We start from the raw sequence: 19,702 nt of genomic DNA, 5'->3' as shown, positions 1-19,702 counted from the left end.
TTTCTCAATCCACGAAAATTGATACCCACGAAAATAAATGAATCCACAGTATACGGAAAGTCTGTAACTTTTTTAAAATGAAGCTGTTATTAGAACCCTACAAAACAGACCAAAATTCATCTTTTATTTCGTATTTGAATGTTCTCAAATCAATAAAAGTCTAATACATGTACATGTATGTCATGTATACGTGCACTTGCATAAAGTCGATTTCTATCCCACGCAGCTGAAATACCTAATTAAAGGTGGGTCAAGATTCGAAAATTGTTTTGCTATTAAGTAACATTCCAGCACCGCTTTCATGTGTCCAGATGCAAAGTCTTCTGTTTTCTTAATACATTTGTTACTAACAAGATAATGACTAATACGAATGTCTCGCTTAGAAAGTTTCATGGTTGCCATCATGACCTAGTTGACGTTTTTGAATGCTCCTTAAAAAATTCATTCATGACTAATAAATTATGTAAACTAATGATATATTTTGTATGCATGATATATATGATACATCGCAACACAATAAATACTCCTAAGAATCATTACCGACACTAAAAAAACACAATTAGCCAAAGCTTTGCGAGCTCTGCGTTAAAAACACTTTACTCTCTGTTAAATATCACATGGAGTGTTCTGCATACCCCCTTGTCCTTTTATAAAAACTTTTAAAAGGCAAATATGGTTCAAAATGAACTTCGGATACTGTCCCGCGTGACATAATATCCAACAAAAACTTCACAATAGCGTAAGGAATTCCGCTTTTTACCACGCTGACTGGAAACTCAATTGCATTTTCCTTAGATTCACATAAAAATGTTAAGAAGTGGTTCGTAACTGGTAGGCCATCACAAGTAAGAGACAGAATACCACCAGATACTTGAATGCGAATTCTCTGTAACGGATTTAAACATAAGGCGTCAGTTATATAGATACATCTGAAACCTCTTCTTAAAATTGAATTTTCAATGGTGTCATCAACTTCTGCTTGAATCACACAAAGCGCAAATAATTGACCAAGGTCACTTGAACCTTCATTCGTAGTTTTTGCAAACAATATTATTTTGCAAAGTATGCGACTTCCATAAAAGATGTCAAGTTCCGTCTTTAAAATATTAGTATCCAAAGTTGTACCTACTTGTACAACAGCTAATGCAGCCCTGAAAGAAACATTAGAAATATTGTGTGATATAATACGGTAAAAATGTCCTTTACTAAAGTATATATTTTCATTCTATATTTTGGCATTTGTAACAAAATAGTACAATGTAGTATATATGATAAGATTCTATAAACCAAAGGTCATGTAAATATTGTAACAATTCAACCAAAAAGATATAATTTTCAAGGAGTAATTCATTATCATTGAATGGAAAAAAAAGAAACGGAAACATTCAGGTTAAAGTAAGAGCAGTTGTCAAATCATTTGATACACGACTTTGATAATCATTAAAACACTGTTAGTTCAAAATGAAATGAATAAGATTAAAGCTTTGTATACGGGTAACACAATAAAGGTAGGACGGGAGTTTTGCCTAATGTCTTCAATTTTTTCTGATTAAGGTAAATCCAGAAAAGCAATCGCCGTTTCACTGTAAGAAGAAGAAACTAATTACGGTTGACCTACTTTGATTCTGACAACAAATGTAGACGTGTCATACACCATTCTTCAGATAATTTAATGCAGATTTACAACATAACACGTTTCAGTGGGCCGGGGTAGACCACCGCGAAATCGGAATATAACAAAAGTTTGCGACCGAGTGTTATTTCTAAAAAAATCGAGATTGGAACCATGTGTTATCTAAAGGTAAGGACGTATTTTGGGTTTTTTTTAGGGACAAGTGTCTGTGACATATACATATAAACCTACTGATTTTTTTTAAATTTTTGTACGTAAATTAGGCCGTTAGTTTTCTCGTTTGAACTGTTTTACATTGTCATTTCGGGGCCTTTTATAGCTAACTGTGCGGTATGGGCTTTGCTAATTGTTGAAGGCCGTACGATGACCTATAGTTGTTAATTTCTGTGTCATTTGGTCTCTTGTGGAGAGTTGTCTCATTGGCAATCATACCACATCTTCTTTTTTATATGTATACAATTACTTCAGGAACGATCTAAATGATTTATATGTTATTATTTCGCGTCGATTCACAACAAGATTTGCGCAGGAAATATACCTTTTTCAAAACACATTTGCAGTGCACACGGTTTATGGTTTATTTTGTAATCATCAAGAAAAATATTAAGTGGATATTTTTATAAAAGTTGTTTTGACTATAGGAACATTGTAACAGTTTAATAATCTATCACAAATAAATAACTTACCCATCACAACCTTTAACCTCATACAATATCTCATCGTTAACCTTTTTTGAAACCATTCTAATAATAAACGGACGATGATCTCTGAAGCCAATCAGTCGACGCTCCACACCTGGTGTTCTCAAATTTTCAGGTAAGGGGAAAGATAGGTATATAGGTGTTTTCAAAGAATTCCTGGTAAATTTCATGCATATTTTGTCGCTGACTGCTATCAACAATTTTGGTTTCCACTCAGGTAGAGATTTATTCACACTAGTAATTGCTGGTCGGAATATCTGAAAAAAATATTAAGTGTAACTTCCCAAAGTATGCCAATATTACCATTATCATTGGTTGAGTTAAAACTAACTATAGCTGGAGAAAGGTTTATCAAACTATTTCGGGATGAACTTAAGTGTTGTAGATGTTATTTAGATTTTCTAAATGAAATATATTTATTTTACGTTTTATTTCACAGTCTATATATTTGTACGTATGCCAAAATATTGTTTTTTTTAAAGGGTCTATTACCTGCTAACCATTTTGGGAGGAATTACTTGTTAAATTTACAGAGCTTTGCTGCACACTGTCGGTCAAGTTGAAACTATTATGAGATTGAGAAAGATATATATTAAATCAATATCACTATTCAAAAAAATTTTAGCTTTAAAAATGTAACGTTCATTTAAGTCTGAAACGTCATTTTGCTGGTTCGTTCTTTTTGTGTACAGTGTGGTACCCAAAACAGAAAACCAGCAAAATTATCAATTAACATCAATGATGGGAAATCAAATACTTTTGATATAATATGAGTAAGTAAAGGTGGATAAGTTTATTATTATAAATTATAGGAAAATCTTTAATTGTAAAAATTTTGCTTGCTTTTTACAAACAAAAAAACAATGGTGTTAGTTATGTTTCTGATTATACGTCAGAAAAACTCATAAGATATAACATTGCAATTGCCTTCATTTATGAACTCTAACCGAGCTGTTTAAAGTAAAACCACTCAGGTGAGAAAAACAGCTCACCTGTGTACTATATAAACATGCGTGTCACTTAATGCTTCAAATTTAGCTCGCAGTCGAGATGTTCGGTAAGATTTAATGTTGAAAAAAATAATATGGCTCAAACTCAATTAAACTCGCCCAGTTCTAGAGGGAAACATACTCCTTCCCGAGATTTGTTGGAAGATTAAGACTACTTGTCTGATGTTCAATCTCAAGATGAAATTGAACTGTTTGACGATGGTCATTTGAGTGACCTAAGTGACATTGAACATACCAATGAAGGTGATGTTTCTAGTGCCGATAAGGGCAATACTTATATGGGCAATTCAAGTGCCACAAAAGACAAACACAATGCCAATAAGGGCAAACAAAGTGTCAATAAGGGCAAAACTCATGCACAATCAGACGATGGGGCGTCTGGTTTAGATTGTGAAAGTGACGAGAGAGCCACACGTAACTGGTTGCCGGATAAAAGAAATCCAGTAGAATCATCTTCTTCCGGTAAACGAAAACATGTGGAGGATTCTGGTGATGAATCGGAACAGGAGACCGAGATTTCCTCCTCGGATAGTGGGGAAAGTTCAGATAATGACAATCTGTTTGATCCGTCTGAAATTTTGAAGAAAGGTATCGAGGTACCGGGTAAAATTTCAAAACACATTGAGAAATATGCCAATCAAGGCATCACTAAGAACGTAAGGTTAGAAGTCACAAAGAACTGTAACATTCCTATAAGTAAAAAGCTCGCTTCTAAAGAAACGGATAGATATAAAGAAACTGTTTCGTAAAAAGTTTAATCAACCACTTAATGCCAAGAAAGAACGTTCTATGATTAACTCTGAAAACAGAATATTAGATGCTACTGGTCCCTTAGCAATTTTATGGACAGAAGCAGAGAAAGCTAAGAGACGTGATCGTGGTTTAAATCCAGTAGATGTCATCGACATTGTACAGAGAGCATTAGTCCTGATTGGAAACGCTCACTATGTATACTTATCTGATCGTCGTAGTTCTATGCTTGGTAGAGTATTACCAGAATGTTTAGATTTATTAGCGGATAAAGATGGCAAGAAAGCTCTGTTAAAAAGTTCTCAGGAACGTAAGTTCAGGAAATTGCTCATTGAAGAAAGCAAGGACAACAGGGAATTGTTTAGCTTACTTCAAACTGTACGCCGTTCCAAAAATAAACTATCTAGATTTGGTAATGGTAACTTCAGTGGTGGTCATGGAAATGGTGGCCGAGGCAATAACCAGTATTTTCGGCTCGAGCCCCCAAACAACCAGAACCAGCAGTTTGGGGGCCGATGCAGGGGCAGAGGCAGAGGTCAGTCAAGATCGACACCAGGGATCCCAAGGAAGGGGTTCAATCCCAAGAATTAAGCATACAACAGGTAAAGGTTCAAGAATTAAGTTTTTTCCCCGTTACATTAGACCGTTTTGCTCACTTACCTGTAGGGGGGAGAACAAAACGGTTTGTCCAGAACTGGGGTTGTTTGACATCAGATCCTTGGGTCTTAGATACAGTTCAGGGTCTTAAACTAGAATTCTGTCAAATACCGCCAAGACAAATTCAGTGCCCCAAACTATTTTTCGACAAAGAGAAAACAGCATTGATCAATCAAGAAATTCTATCATTGTTAGACAAAAAAGCAATATGTCAGATATCCCAAAGTCAGGAGTATTATCTAAGTCACCTTTTCTTGGTCAAGAAATAAAAGGGGAGGACACCGTCCTGTAATAAATCTAAAGCAGTTGAACAATTATTTGATGGATACACCAGTTAATTCATTGGAATGGAAGGTCTCTAATTTCCATCCAACCATCTGTAATCATCCAAACAGATGCAAGCAATGTGGGATGGGGAGCAGTAATGAACAAAGTGTCCATAGGGGGTCCTTGGTTACAATCAGAAAAAAGTTTCCATATAAACGCCCTGGAATTAATAGCAGTGACTCATGCAGTCAAATCTTTCTTAAAAGACAGACACAATTTACAGGTGTTGATTCAGACAGACAACATAACAACAATGACTTATATCAACAAAATGGGAGGGACTGTGTCCAAAGTTTGCAACAAACTAGCCCTAGAGCTTTTGACATGGTGTCTGAAAGCAGATTTCATCCCAGGTCGAGAAAATCTGATTGCAGATTGGGAGTCCAGATATCATTTAGACTCCAGAAATTGGAAACTTCATTCAAAGGTTTTCAATTCTTTAATGAGGCAGACAATGATCTGCAACATAGATCTTTTCGCAGATCGGTCCAACAATCAACTTCAAACATACATAAGCTGGCTTCCCGATCCAGGAGCATCCTTGGGCAAGTTTCAAGGCTTATGTCTTCCCCCTTTTCTGCTTGATAGCTCAATGTCTGAAAAAAAAATCAAAGCAGAGAAAACAACTGTAGTTCTGGTAACTCCTGCTTGGATGGCACAGCCATGGTACGCAATATGCTGGAAATGTCAATACAACATCCAATTCTGTTGCCAACATTTCCACATCTGCTACAGTCACATCAAGGGGAACCTCACCCAATGATTCAAAACAAATTGCTTCAACTAGTCGGGTGGCTTGTCTCAGGAGATCATATCAAACAATGTCAATATCAGAGGAAGTTAAAAAAATTTTGCTCAGCTCCTGGGGGAAAGGAACTCAGAAATCTTACGATTTGGCCTGGAATAAGTGGGTTAGCTGGTGTGTGGAACGGGAAGTTGATCCCTTTTCAGCACCTCTAACCGCTGTTCTAGATTTTTTGGCATGGATGTTCCAAAAGGATTTTCAATACAGAACAGTTAATGTCCATAGGTCTGCATTATCCTCTATTCTTCCTCATATTGATGTTCAACCAGTGGGACAGACACTATTAGATAAAAAATTAATAAAGGGCATTTGGAGGGAAAATCCACCTTTACCTAAGTATCAGGAAATGTGGGACATTAATATTGTTCTGAAAATTCTCATTTCTCAGTCTGTTAACCCTGATTTGGATCTTAAAACATTAACCAAGAATTTAGCAATTCTTTTAGCAATAGCTGCTCCGAAAAGATCTTCTGAAATTGCTAGACTTGATATAAGATTTATGCAAATAAACAATGAAGGGGCTAAGTTTCAGCTCCCATGTATATCAAAAACTCAATCTGATTGTAAATCAAAAGAAATATTTTATCCAAAATTTGAGGACAACCTTAAATTATGTGTGGTTGATTGGTTACAAGCTTATTTAAATTGTTCTGTAGATTTTCGAGTGAAGGATAAGTCTACGCAAAATCCATTACTTAGAACTTTAGTTAAACCACACAGAGGTGCCTCGTCTAATACAATAGCTAATTGGATAAAGGATATTATGAAGTTAGCTGGTATTGATACAACTAAGTTTAAGGCTCATTCAACTAGAGGGTCCTCAACTAGTAAGGCTAAATGTCATGGAGTTTCTATATCAGAGATTTTGAAAATAGCTGATTGGTCAAATGCTTTAACTTTTAAAAAATTCTATTTCAGACCATTGCTGGAGGATAGTACTAGTGATCAGTTTTCAAAGAAAGTATTAAGTTTACCTTCAGGTATGTTAGTAATTATGATTAACGCTTTGAACGTGCAATGTTATATCTTATGAGTTTTTCTGACGTATAATTGTAGATTTCATGAGGACGCGTATTATTAAAAAGATGGTGAATTAGGGCGGGTGCCAAACGTTTCCGAGCAATAACTTTTGAACAGTTCAATAAATATATGATTCTCAAATTTTAATATAAAAATGCAATATCTATAGAACTGTGTAGCCAATGCTTTTCAAATTTGAACATGTGGTTATTGATGACAAAAAGGAGGTCAAGTTTAATATTAACTATTTTCACATTCAGCGTACATATTTGAGAATAGGCACAACCCGTGCCACATAAAACAAAGCGCTAGACTTAGAATCGTCAAATGTTATTCGTACTAGCTGCCCACTTAGTCTCAACAATAATTACCTTCAAAATACAGAAAACCAGGTTTGCGGTAACTTTGACAGCTCATTTATTGTCTAGGATGTTTTCTGCTTATTTAAATACAGGAAATGTTGTAAGATTGCCGACTTTCCAATTAAGTCAAGTGAAGCGGATTTAAGCAACCATGGGTAACACGCACGAACAATAATTGCAATTTTCATAATTAACTTATAAAATTAAAATTTAGAAAAGAATTACCTGATATGTTATGTCCCTGTTTTGTTCAACGCAGGTTGGCGGGAACTGCATAATCATTTTACCATCCGTTCCTGTTTTTATAGTCAACCCACATGGCTGTATATTCTGAGATACTTGTTTCGGCTCCGATCGAATGCAGAAACTGCTCATTTGGTAGCATGGAAATATGAAAAACTTATCCTGCAATGATTTATGCTGATAGTAAATTTCCTTTTTTTTAAAAGACATAACTATAATTGTTCATATTAAAGCAATTAGTATTAACCATTATAGAAAAGGTTTCCTTCGTAATGTTCGAAACTTCGTCATCCTTAAGCCGAAAAAACGGCAGCAAAACAAGGTAGATCGACAGAGTAACAGTTTCTTGTTATGCATGCATCACCCATTACGCGATTTCAAATTCATAAACTACCTTAACCCAAAACTCTAAGCTGATACGGAACGGACGAACTGACGCACAGACGGTAAAATATAACGTCCCCTTCTATCGTAAGTTTGGCATCAGACTAGTTCAACCAAACAACATGCCCTTTTGCCTGACTTATGTTAGTTGTTGTCATTAGTAATGAACTGCATGCACTAACTCATCTGAACAAAATTACAGAATTTAATAAAGAGAAAGGCTATGTTGTATCAGTGCAAAAATTACAATGCGCTTATAAAAACACCTTAAAGGAAAGGAATAGCCCTTTTATTGCTGATCTTTATCTATAGATAAAATGAGGCTTTCAACATGTAGCAAAAACTTTCACCTCACTGCAAGTTCAAGACGGCTCCTAGCGCCGGATTGAGCATAATCATTTGTTAAATATCGATCCAGCTACAGCTGCGGTGTAAAATCGACAAACTTAAATTATATCTGGCAAATGTCTTACACATAATTTGATAAATTTCCCGACAATTGTACTGTAAAATACAGAAGCAATACAAATATTTTGACAACAACGGGATATATCAAGATATATAGCAGGTTTTACGTATAATCTCAAATTTGCGCTAAATCCTTCATTATGGAGCAAAAACTCTCGTATCACTGAAATTTTAAGACAGTTCCTGGAACCGGTTTTAGCGGAATTCTTTGATAGGTATGGATCATCTCTGTATTGAGGAAGACAGTGCTTGGTAATATCAATAAAACTATATTTACTAATGAAATTTAACAAATAGTGTCATAAATTGTTCGTCATTCTCCCTGTTCAATACAGATACAATACAAAACTAACAGTATATATCAAAAGGTGTGTTATTTCCAGAATGTTATGCTAATAGCAAATCTTTAATTGTCTCGACTTAATTAATTCAGAACTCGTCTACACCCAGGGCAATTTAGAGCTTACAACGTTTTCTAGTCTTTTTGCAATAGTTTAGAGACACTTGTCTATTGTTGAAGACAGTATGTTTACTATTCCCAGGTTCCTTTGGGCTACTGCGTAATTGGTCTTTACTCCACATCTATAATGCCTTTCAATTTGTCCAGTTAAAACAGAGAGAGAGAGAGAGAGAGAGAGAGAGAGAGAGAGAGAGAGAGAGAGAGATTTCAATGAGACGGCAACCAACGATTCAAATAAAAAAAAAATTCTACGACTTTAGCATACGACATATGCGTGTATGGCAATTTCAATCTCGTCCCGAGTCATGCAAGTTGTGAATAAATTTAAGATTTCTGAAATACACAAAAAAATGATATACAAATATTTTTTTTTTTCAAGTACAACAGACCACACCAACCACAAACATCTGACTCTTCCGAAAAATAAACAATTAAACAACAATGTGCAACAACTGATTAAGATGTCCTGACATGGTACGGACATATAAAATGTGGTGGGGTTCTTCTAGTTTTGCGTGCACACAAACCTCTCTCTGATATGAGACTACCAAACAGACTTTTGTGGTACCAATAATAAATTTAAGGTATTTAATTTACTGTGTCTAACGAATGTCAATTTTCAATAATTCATCAGAAATACCTCCAATTTTGCTTCAGCTTCTTTCCAACTGCATTCATTGCCAACTCCCACACTAAAAGCTACAACAAACTTAGTATCTGTTGACAAATCGGTAGACATATTATTCCCATCGACGGGAACTTTAAAAATACTATTGTTACTCATGGCTTGACTGAAGGGAAACTTGTATAACGTCTTGTTTTCTCGTCCTTCTCTGTTTTCCCTTGATATTATTTTGAAGATATCAGAAGAAAACTTCTTATCATCATTAAATTTGTTCGTATATAGATTCATATTTCTATCCCTCATTTCCCACTTGATTGTTGTAAAACGCCTTAAATCGTTACTATATCGAAATGGCGTCAACAATTTAATACCATTACCCATATCCAGTTCTACTCTGTCTTCGTTTCTGTCACTAAAAGGAACCACCAATTCGCTGACAGGGATCAAACTGTTTGAATCAGATGATAAATTTATGCTGCTGGCAACGGATAAATTTATTTTATTGTCCGAATCTGATTTCTTTTTGAAATCTTTCAAAAAGGTGTGTGCTTGATATTTGTCCGCTGTTCTTGAACTCAACAGACTGTTATCGATGCCATTAGGTGTCATATGTTTTGTGTTAGCATTAATGTAAGTTTCTCTGTCATGTTTACCGTCACCACTGGAGAACGACGTCAAGGTGTGTGAATTATTGTTATGTTTTTGATTTTTGTCTTTTGTTAATGTCTGTTGTTTAGGTCGGGTTTCATCATTAACAAATGATACAAAATCATGTAAATTGTCCTCATTGTCCCAAGCAAATTTCCTGTTCTTCACATAGTTATAAATCTTTGTTCTTTCCAACGGCCTGGATCCAACACTACAAGTTGAGACAAAGTCTTGCAAGTTGTCATTTTCATCAGATGTGACTGATACGCAGTCATTAAGTCCATCATCATCTGTATCTGTATTTTCAGCACGACTTCCGTCACTTGAAGCTATACTTTCATTAAGGCTTACTGGAGAGACCCTGAATAAAATATAATTTGAGTATTCTTCAAAATGGACTAAAATAACACATATCTATATTTTGGCTTCCCAAACTTCTGTTATTTTGTTTTTAAATTGTTAAAAAAAGGTTTTGAATTGTTAATAAAGACAGAAATAATGTCTGTACCAAGTCAGGAATATAACAGTTGTTTTTTTATAAGTTTACTTCGTTGGGTCACATTCGAGGAAAAGTGAACTGGATTGGTCACAACAATTTGAACATATCCGTCGTCATCAAAAATTAGTAATCAAAGCGCGAAAGCGCTGTAAAGGCAGTTAATTACAGGTTGTGAGTATTTTTAGTCCAGTTATCTTGCATAGTACAGTGTACTTATCAGATGTGGCTTTCAGTATTTAAGATTTAGAGTTCTCTAATTTTATTGAACAAGTTTAATGAATGTCATATTCTGAGCACTATATGAAGGCGATTGTTCTCACTTGTTTATGAACTAGTGCATTATGTCCAGTTTGTACCTTTTTTATCTATGTTCAGAGCTCCAGATAAGCTGCGTATTTGCGTGATCACGCAATACAAATAATTAAAAACCCAATGCAATTGCCCATTGCAGGGTTCAATAAAATGCTTTGCTGGGCGCAGCTTGATACGACCGCAGACGTCGAACCATGAACAGTTGGGGCAAGTATGGACACAACATTCAAGCTTGATACAGCTCTGAATTTGGATTGTGATTAAATATTTGACACAGCATAGGTTTCTGACTCAGAAAGAATGTGGTCTAAGAACTTTAATTTTTTTAATTTACCTATTATGGTCCAATGTCCAAAATCAAAATACATGGTTAGATTCAGCATATCAAAGAACCCCATATATTCAATTTTTGTTGAAATCAAACAAAGTTTAATTTTGGACCCTTTTGACCTCAATATGAACCAATGTGATAGCGGGCCCACAAATAAAAAATCTAAATACATGGTAAGATTCAGCATATCAAAGAACCCCATATATTCAATTTTTGTTGAAATCAAACAAAGTTTAATTTTGGACCCCAATATTGACCAACTTGAAAACTGGGCCAAAAATCTAAAATCTAAATACATGTTTAGATTCAGCATATCAAGGAACCCCAAAAATTCAATTTTTGTTAAAATCAAACAAAGTTTAATTTTGGACCCTTTGGACCTTAATGTAGACCAATTTAAAACACGGGACCCAAAATTAAAAATCTAAATACACGGTTAGATTTGGCATATCAAAGAACCCCAATAATAAAATTTTTGATGAAATCAAACAAAGTTTATTTTTGGACCCTTTTGACCTCAATATGAACCAATTTGATAGCGGGGTCCACAAATAAAAAATCTAAATACATGGTTAGATTCAGCATATTAAAGAACCCCATATATTCAATTTTTGTTGAAATCAAACAAAGTTTAATTTTGGACCCCAATTTGGACCAACTTGAAAACTGGGCCAAAAATCAAAAATCTAAATACATGTTTAGATTCAGCATATCAAAGAACCCCATATATTCAATTTTTGTTAAAATCAAACAAAGTTTAATTTTGGACCCTTTGGACCTTAATGTAGACCAACTTGAAAACTGGACCCAAAATTAAAAATCTAAATACACGGTTAGATTCGACATAACAAATAAATAAATGTGGTCAAAGATTTTACAAATCTAATGCGCCATACTGGTCTTCCTTTATAAATATGCATTTCTTTAAACATAATTTAAAAGCAGTGTAAGGGAAGTAACTAAAACGTTGTATTTGGATTACCTCCCTTACACTGGTTTAAATTATCTTAATTGTTCATTAACCATTACTTTATACATAATTTAAAAGCAGTGTAAGGGAGATAATTTCAATGATGTATTTGATTTATCTCCCTTACACTGCTTTAAATAATGTTTTATACTAAAGTATTTGTCCATTAATGAGGACAACCTTGTTTTTCCCCCTTTTTTGCCCCTAATTCTTAAACGGTTTGAGCAGTAACCCCCCAAAGCAAATCCTAACCATCCCTTTGTGGTATGGAAACTTGTAGTATAATTTCAGAGAGATCCATACACCGTTCCACAGTTATTGTCTGGAAACTAGAAAATGCTTATTTTTGGCCCCTAATTCCTTAACTGTTGGTACCATAACCCCCAAAATCAATCCCCACCTTCCTTTTGTGGTATTGAACCTTATGGTAAAATTTCATAGAGATCCATTCACTTAAACTAAAGTTAGAGTGCGAAAACTAATGCGTCTTCGGACGACGACGCCGGACGACGACGACGACGACGACGCCAACGTCATACCAATATACGACCACAAAAATTTTTTTGCGGTCGTATAAAAACCCAATTCATTCAAAGGAAAACCCAATTATATGCCAAAACCATGAGTTCTTAACGCTTTTATTCGCTATCGTTTGCGTTATTTACCCTTATCTGATTACAGTCGTCGCGTAAATCTATTTTTATAATATTTATAATTGGAAATGTCCTTTCGTTCTAAAAATAGAGCCCTGCATTAAGTAGCCGAAATGGTTCCCTGTTGGAATGTTTCGTTGCTCAAAAGGTACACGTGTTTATGAAAACATTTCGATCTTCTCGGTGTTTATCCAATTAGCGTTTGTCTTGTTGTCATATTTTTTTCGAATTGCTCGGGATTTATCATAACATACAATGAATTAAAACGAAAGTAAATATCTGATAAAAATATTGAATAGAAGCATGTTTTCAGCTTCTTTTTGATACTTTAGGGAAAGTTATTATGATGATAACAAGACCTGTTTGCGTACCTTAACGAGAACATTGCTAGAACGATAAACATGGGGTTTTGTCAAGAACGAAATCAGTTGGAAAAAGTGAAAGGCCAAATCAATTATGACATGATATATGTAGTTGGAAAGCATCAGAAACCAAAAGTTCTAATCAGCTGGGACAACTTAACCCAGATTTATGTAAATTAAATTAAACAAAAACATTCAAGTATAATTTTAGTTTATATATTATTTTTTTCATTTTAGTTGATGAGTGAATACATATATCCGTTTTTTACGTCAATGCATCTTGACACTTTCTTTGTTTTGGTCTTATTGTTCTGTATGCTTATGATAGTTGTCTTATTGGCAAGTGCAGTTTAACATTGTCATTTATTTATTTGATGTTGCAGAATTATTTGTAAATTTAACTCTGTAAATTTAAGTTGAATGTGGTCTCCGTCATTAAACCTATAAACCTGGTCAAGGTTTTGGGGTATATCTTAAATCTGGGAACTACTTATTATTTTTAATAAAAAGGAGATCTGGCAAATAGATGAAAGGACTGGCAAAACTTTCTTACAGCACCCAAATTTCACATATATTACACAAAAATCTAAACACTTAGCCACGCCTACCCCAACTAAACTGTAGGGTGATCATATGGGATCTAGAAAGGTAATTAGTAACTGTCCAACTAGTGACACCAGCTGCAGTTTATATAAGTTGTGAGAAAATACAAAACTGGCAGAACGTTTAAAATCGGACACAAATTAAACGTACAATTGCTCGTCAGTGAATAAACCAAATAAAACAGCTAGCATATATACAAAGAAAGAAACACATTTAGGATGGAAAAACATCTGCATGGGGTTGATATAATGTGATTATAACATGCCTAAACATTCAATATTGTGTTGATAAAAAAACCCAATACATTAAGGAGCTTGGTGGTGAAAAACCCAATTTGATATTTGCTTGAGGGGTGAATTGGAATTGATAATGCAATTTAAAAACTTTATCACCCAATTACATAAAAAAATGCTGGGTAAAAACCCCAATTTGTGAATTCTTATCTGGAGCTCTGTATGTTTATAGTCAAATACTGTTTAAAATAGTTAGGCATTTTCTTTTTTAGTAATAAGTAAATGTTATCAACTGTATTTTATTCAACTTTGCAAATGTGGTTTGTTACTGGTAAGTATGGATGATAGTTGTTTCATTGGCAATCATAACACATCTCCTTATTTATATAATGATCTATATTCAACGACCTCAGGTACAAAAACTAGAGGCTCTCAAGAGCCTGTGTCGCTCACCTGTATTTACTGATGCTTTAGAAATTGTGTAAAAGTGATGAGAAAAGCTCACTTTGCCCTACGGGCCAGGTGAGCTAAAAATGTATGAAACTAAACTATGATGGGAAACCTTTGACTTTTTTCTTTTATATAAACTTTTGATTTGGTACCATAGAACTATGTAGAATAAATGTACATTGCAACATGTCAACTCTTTCAATGACAATACTTTTTTTAGAAACTATAACTCCAAGCAAAATTATATTTCCAAGTATAAAGTAATTTATGAATGAAAAAAGGAGTTCTTAATTAAGAAATAAACTGATTCGCTGAGCGCAGCTGGATACACCCGCAGAGGTCCAACCCTGAACAGTTGGGGCAAAAATGGACACAATATTCAAGCTTGATACAGGTCTGAATTTGGATTGTAATTAAATATTTGACATATTGTAGTTTCTGAATAAATGTAGTCAAAGAACTTGAAATCGGTTATATGAATTGAATTTATATTCAATTAAAGATTTCTTGCTGTTGTGCAATACACTGTGCTGTTGCGCAATACTTAATAAATCTGTTGCCAGACTATAAACAAATAAAGTTCAATTTCTTCTCAATGTCATATTTGAAATTTATGAAAATCAATAGGAAGATTACATCAATAGCTATAAATAATTCACCAAAGTTTCATGCGAACTGCTTAAAGCATTTTTGAGTTGTCCAAAAACTGGAAAATCCCCCCTTTTTTAATGAATAAAACCCCATAACTCAGAAATGTAAAATCTAAAATTTATAAAATTCTAAAGGGAGCTTACGGATTGATAATTTATTCTTAGATGCAAGATTTTTTATCAGTTGTTAGTGGCTTTGAACTAGCTGTCAGTAACTGTGAGTACTCTTAGATCTGTACTTAGTGTCTTTTTGTTGTTTGGATGTACAACTACCCGGCCACGTCCACTTGTATTTGTATTTATCCATCTGATGAGTTAAGCCTCTTTCAACTGATTTTTATAGTTCGTTCTTATATTGTACTGTTACATCACTGTCCCAGGTTAAGGGGAGGGTTGGGATCCCGCTAACATGTTTAACCCCGCCACATTCTGTATGTACATGTATGTGCCTGTCCCAAGTCAGGAGCCTGTAATTCAGTGGTTGTCATTTGTTTATGTGTTGCATATTTGTTATTCGTTCATTTTTTGTACATAAATTAGGTCATTAGTTTTCTTGTTTGAATTGTTTTACATTGTCATTTCGGGGCCTTTTATAGCTGACTGTGCGGTATGGGCTTTGCTCATTGTTGAAAGCTGTACTGTGACCTAATGCTGTTAATTTCGGTGTCATTTGGTCTCTTGTGGAGAGTTGTCTCATTGGCAATCATACCACATCTTCTTTTTTATATTTACATAAACAGATATAAACAATTCACCAAAGTCAAGGTGAGACAACAAAACTTAGTTGTAAGACCTCTGATATTTTTTACACAGTACGAGTTTTTCTCATTGTTGCAGATTGTACGGTGACAGTAACACCTGTAACTGCTTAAACCCATTTCTTATGCACTTTGGTTCGATAAACTCACTGAATATCATACCACATCTCCTTATTTTTATATGCATTACAATTTACATGTGCATGTAATTGTACATATATATATATCAGAACAAAATTCATTGCGTCACTTTTATTTATGCATCCTTTGGCACAATACAAGTTCTAAAATTAAACAACACAAAACAACTAAATGTTATTTCAGATGAAAGTTTTGTTTCAGTTCCATTCATAGGATTTATTAGAATTTTGTATGTTTTGCCAAGTCCAATAATTCGCTCTATGTGCACGTGTTAATTGGAGACTTTTCTATCCCGTATAAGAGTTTTGGAACTAATTCTGTTTCTTTTTTGGAAAAAAATTAGCAAATAAATATTGCACATTTAAACCTTTGTCTGCCACCACAATGTCACCTGGATCACATAATTGAACTATTCTACATCTTTCAACTATTTCACAGTCACTGGTACAACCAACATATACTTTAGAGACATAGTTGACTAAACCACCAGGTGTCGAACATAAATGTACAAGTATTTTCAGTGTTTCTGTTTTTATATGATGAAAAGGTTGCCTGAGATCTAGTAGCTTTAGGTTTTATCACGGGATATTCTGTGCTGTCAATACAATAATAATCCAAGTTGTAGGAAACTTTAATTTGAAGTTGGATGGCGCAAAATACCTGACTAAACCACTAGATGGCCAAGTGTTAGCCTCACACCACTGTTTAGACATAAAAACAATCCATGTATACACAATATTCTTAACACTAGATTCAATCTAGAATCTAAACAGTTCAAAGATGGTTGTTTAATGCCTCAATTTCATCAAAGTCATAACAAAAATGATTTTCAAATGACACCCTATCAATTTGAAAATATATGTATCTCAAACAATGTGCTGCTGGACCAAGTGTGGTCAAAACAAATAAAAATTTAGTATACAACTCTAAACCTGTATAAAAATGCATGGCCGTGCCACGTGTCTTCATTTCAAAATTCTCTGCTGAAAACATAGGCATTGACGGCGTTTGTGTACCGGTAATTCCATCTGTGAAGCTCAACATTAGCTCGGCAGTTGGTGGTGGACAGTCATAAATCCTTTCTGCAGTATGAATGACTTCTTCAGGAAAACCAATTTTACAATCAAAACTTTCCTCTAGATTTCTACTACAATATTCATCAAGTTTAGTTCTTTTGTTTTCACAGGAAACTGCCCTGATTTTTCTTTTTGCAGACAATTCAGTCTCTTGCTTGGTCCAGGAAAATAGACTGGGAATGGCAGTAGACTTAAGTCTCTGTATGGTGGGTTTGCGCCCTGAAAAAGGTTATAAAACATTAATTTTTGATAATTAAATGAACTTCCATTAGCAATGTATACTTTGTACTACCTGGCAAAGTATTAACTAGATTTATTCATAACAATCTGGATAAAACTATGTTTGCCTGATTCAATGTATGTTATGTAAATCCAAAGGACAAACAATGAGAGACTTATGCAACAAAACGTACATTGTTTGTACCTAAATAACTATAATATAGATGAGAGCATGTCATTGTTTTGTTCCTGTTAACATTGTCATTGATATTTTTCAAGAAAGTCTATGAGGCATAGCTTATGCATTCCTGTCATTACTACATTAGCATAATTACTGCTAAAATAATTCTCAGTATGATATACCATTTGTAAGAAATCATTATAATTGTAGCAATCACCAAAAAATCTCAAACAGATCACATTGAATCGTAATCCAAAAAAATATGACGTCTTGAATTAACCACCCCCTTTTATTCTAAAACGATAATTGCGGTTGTAAACAGACTTTGGTTTATTCGCATGGCGATTACATATATAACTACATATTTCAAAAAGAAAATAGAGTTTTACCATGAATAGTTTCCTGCACGTAGTCTTTTTCAGTAAAATGTGCCTTGCAAACAACAGCTGATTGAGATGGACGCCACGATGTCCAATCTGCGTATGGGCCATGGCGTTGATCCAACTTTTCCTTCTTTTTAAGTCATTTGGAAATGCATGTCCTCCTCTTAAATGACATCCAGGTACACAACAACAAGTACTTGGCATCGTTAATTAAAAATGTAACGTAATAGTTGCACAGTGCAGAAACCGGAAGTTGAGGAACAGGATCGGCTACCACGGCGCCACCTATTCAGGAACGATAATTTGCTACTATATATAATTGCGAAATAACAATAACGTTAGACGGGTTCACGTGCATAAACAGAAATGCGCTTTAAATTGTATAATAAAATTCATGTTCAGTCGACCTTTAATTATTATATTAACGACTGAAATGATTTATAAACATCTAGATTGCAGATAACACTCGAAATTCACCCGACCTCTTTCCACACGGAATTCAAATTATTCTAGTTTGTCAATCGGTTGACTGCTTATAATGCAAAATACAAATATATCAAAAGTTTTTAAAACTAACAAAACACAATGATCGTTTCTCTATTTCCCAATGTAAATGAAATGAAACAAAAAACATTTTATATCACAATAAGAAGAGGAGAGAATTCAACATTTCCGGATCTACTTGGAGCCTAATGACCCCCCACGTAGATAAGTTGGATATCGCGAAAGGAAAGATTAACCCGGCAACCAGAAAGGCATTAAAGCACTGCCTTTAAAAAAACCACAATGAAAAAAAGATTTAATATGGATTGCTCGACTAGTTATATGCATTTGTATACCTATAAAACTTTCTTTCTATTACGTATTTGGTACAGCTTTACCGAAATTTTGGTTTTTAATGTTCTTTGGTTTCGCATTTGATTTGATGAACTCTATGAAAACAAAACGCGATTCTGGCGTACCAAATCATAAATCTTGTATCTATGTATCTATAATGAGTTTTTACAACCTCTAGGTCAATGCCACCGCTGGTGGAAGTTTCGTCCCCGAGGGTATAACCAGCCTAATAGTCAGCACTTTTGGGTTGCCATGAAATATCATCAACGTTTTAAGTTTCTATAAATTTGATGTTTATTCGAAACACTAGGGTTTTTCTATCTACAGCCATAGCTGAACTTTGCTCAATTTTTTTGACCTTCGATTTTTGATGCTCTTCAACTTCTTGCATGATTTGACCTTCCAACAGTTTTGATTATATCGTCATTGGCGATACTTATGTAAATGTAACACGCGCATCTAGCGTACTCAATTACAGGCATGTCCTAAGTCAGGAATCTGATTACAGTAGTTGTCGTCTGTTTATGTAGTTCGTACGTGTTTCTCGTTTCTCGTTTTTATATAGATTAGACCGTTGGTTTTTCCGTTTGAATGATTTTACACTAGTAATTTTTTGGGGCCCTTTATAGCTTGCTGTTCGGTGTGAGCCAATGCTCCGTGTTGAAGGCCGTATCTTGACCTATAATGGTTTACTTTTATAAATTGTAACTTGGATGGAGAGTTGTCTCATTGGCACTCATACCACATCTTCCTAATTCTATATGGTATCTTCTATGAGTTTTTACAACTATTGGGTCTATACCACTTCTGGTGGACGTTTCATCCCGAAAGTATCACAGGCCCAGTAGTCAACACTTTTGTGATGACAAAAAATATCATTAATATGTTCATTTTCTGTAGATTTAATGTTTATAAAATTTTGAAATGTTCGAATCAGTAATGTTTATCTGC

The 19,702-nt window shown here is 34.4% G+C and overlaps 1 protein-coding gene across 1 annotated transcript; it reads right to left on the bottom strand.

Moving 5' to 3' along the window:
• Positions 1-459: 459 nt before the first annotated feature.
• LOC127702346 (uncharacterized) lies at positions 460-10,410 on the bottom strand. The gene is made up of 4 exons (XM_052206486.1): positions 9,461-10,410; positions 7,491-7,670; positions 2,320-2,591; positions 460-1,151 (listed from the first exon to the last, which is right to left on the bottom strand). The coding sequence occupies exons 1-4, from the start codon at positions 10,052-10,054 to the stop codon at positions 614-616; spliced, it is 1,584 nt and encodes a 527-aa protein (XP_052062446.1). The 5' UTR covers positions 10,055-10,410; the 3' UTR covers positions 460-613.
• Between the last annotated feature and the right edge of the window lie 9,292 nt (positions 10,411-19,702).

Source organism: Mytilus californianus, unplaced genomic scaffold, assembly GCF_021869535.1.
Source record: "Mytilus californianus isolate M0D057914Y unplaced genomic scaffold, xbMytCali1.0.p SCAF_5, whole genome shotgun sequence".
Lineage (NCBI taxonomy): Eukaryota > Metazoa > Mollusca > Bivalvia > Mytilida > Mytilidae > Mytilus > Mytilus californianus.
Note: the sequence above shows the minus strand (reverse complement) of the source record. Positions and strands in the feature narration are given on the sequence as shown.

Excerpts from the sequence above, each read along its gene's own strand:
- LOC127702346 (XM_052206486.1), bottom strand. The coding sequence starts at position 10,054 with ATGACACCTAATGGCATCGATAACAGTCTGTTGAGTTCAAGAACAGCG. Across the intron at positions 7,671-9,460 it reads AAGCTGAAGCAAAATTGGAG|GATAAGTTTTTCATATTTCC; the intron begins GTATTTCTGATG and ends AAATCATTGCAG. Across the intron at positions 1,152-2,319 it reads GAGGTTAAAGGTTGTGATGG|GGCTGCATTAGCTGTTGTAC; the intron begins GTAAGTTATTTA and ends TGTTTCTTTCAG.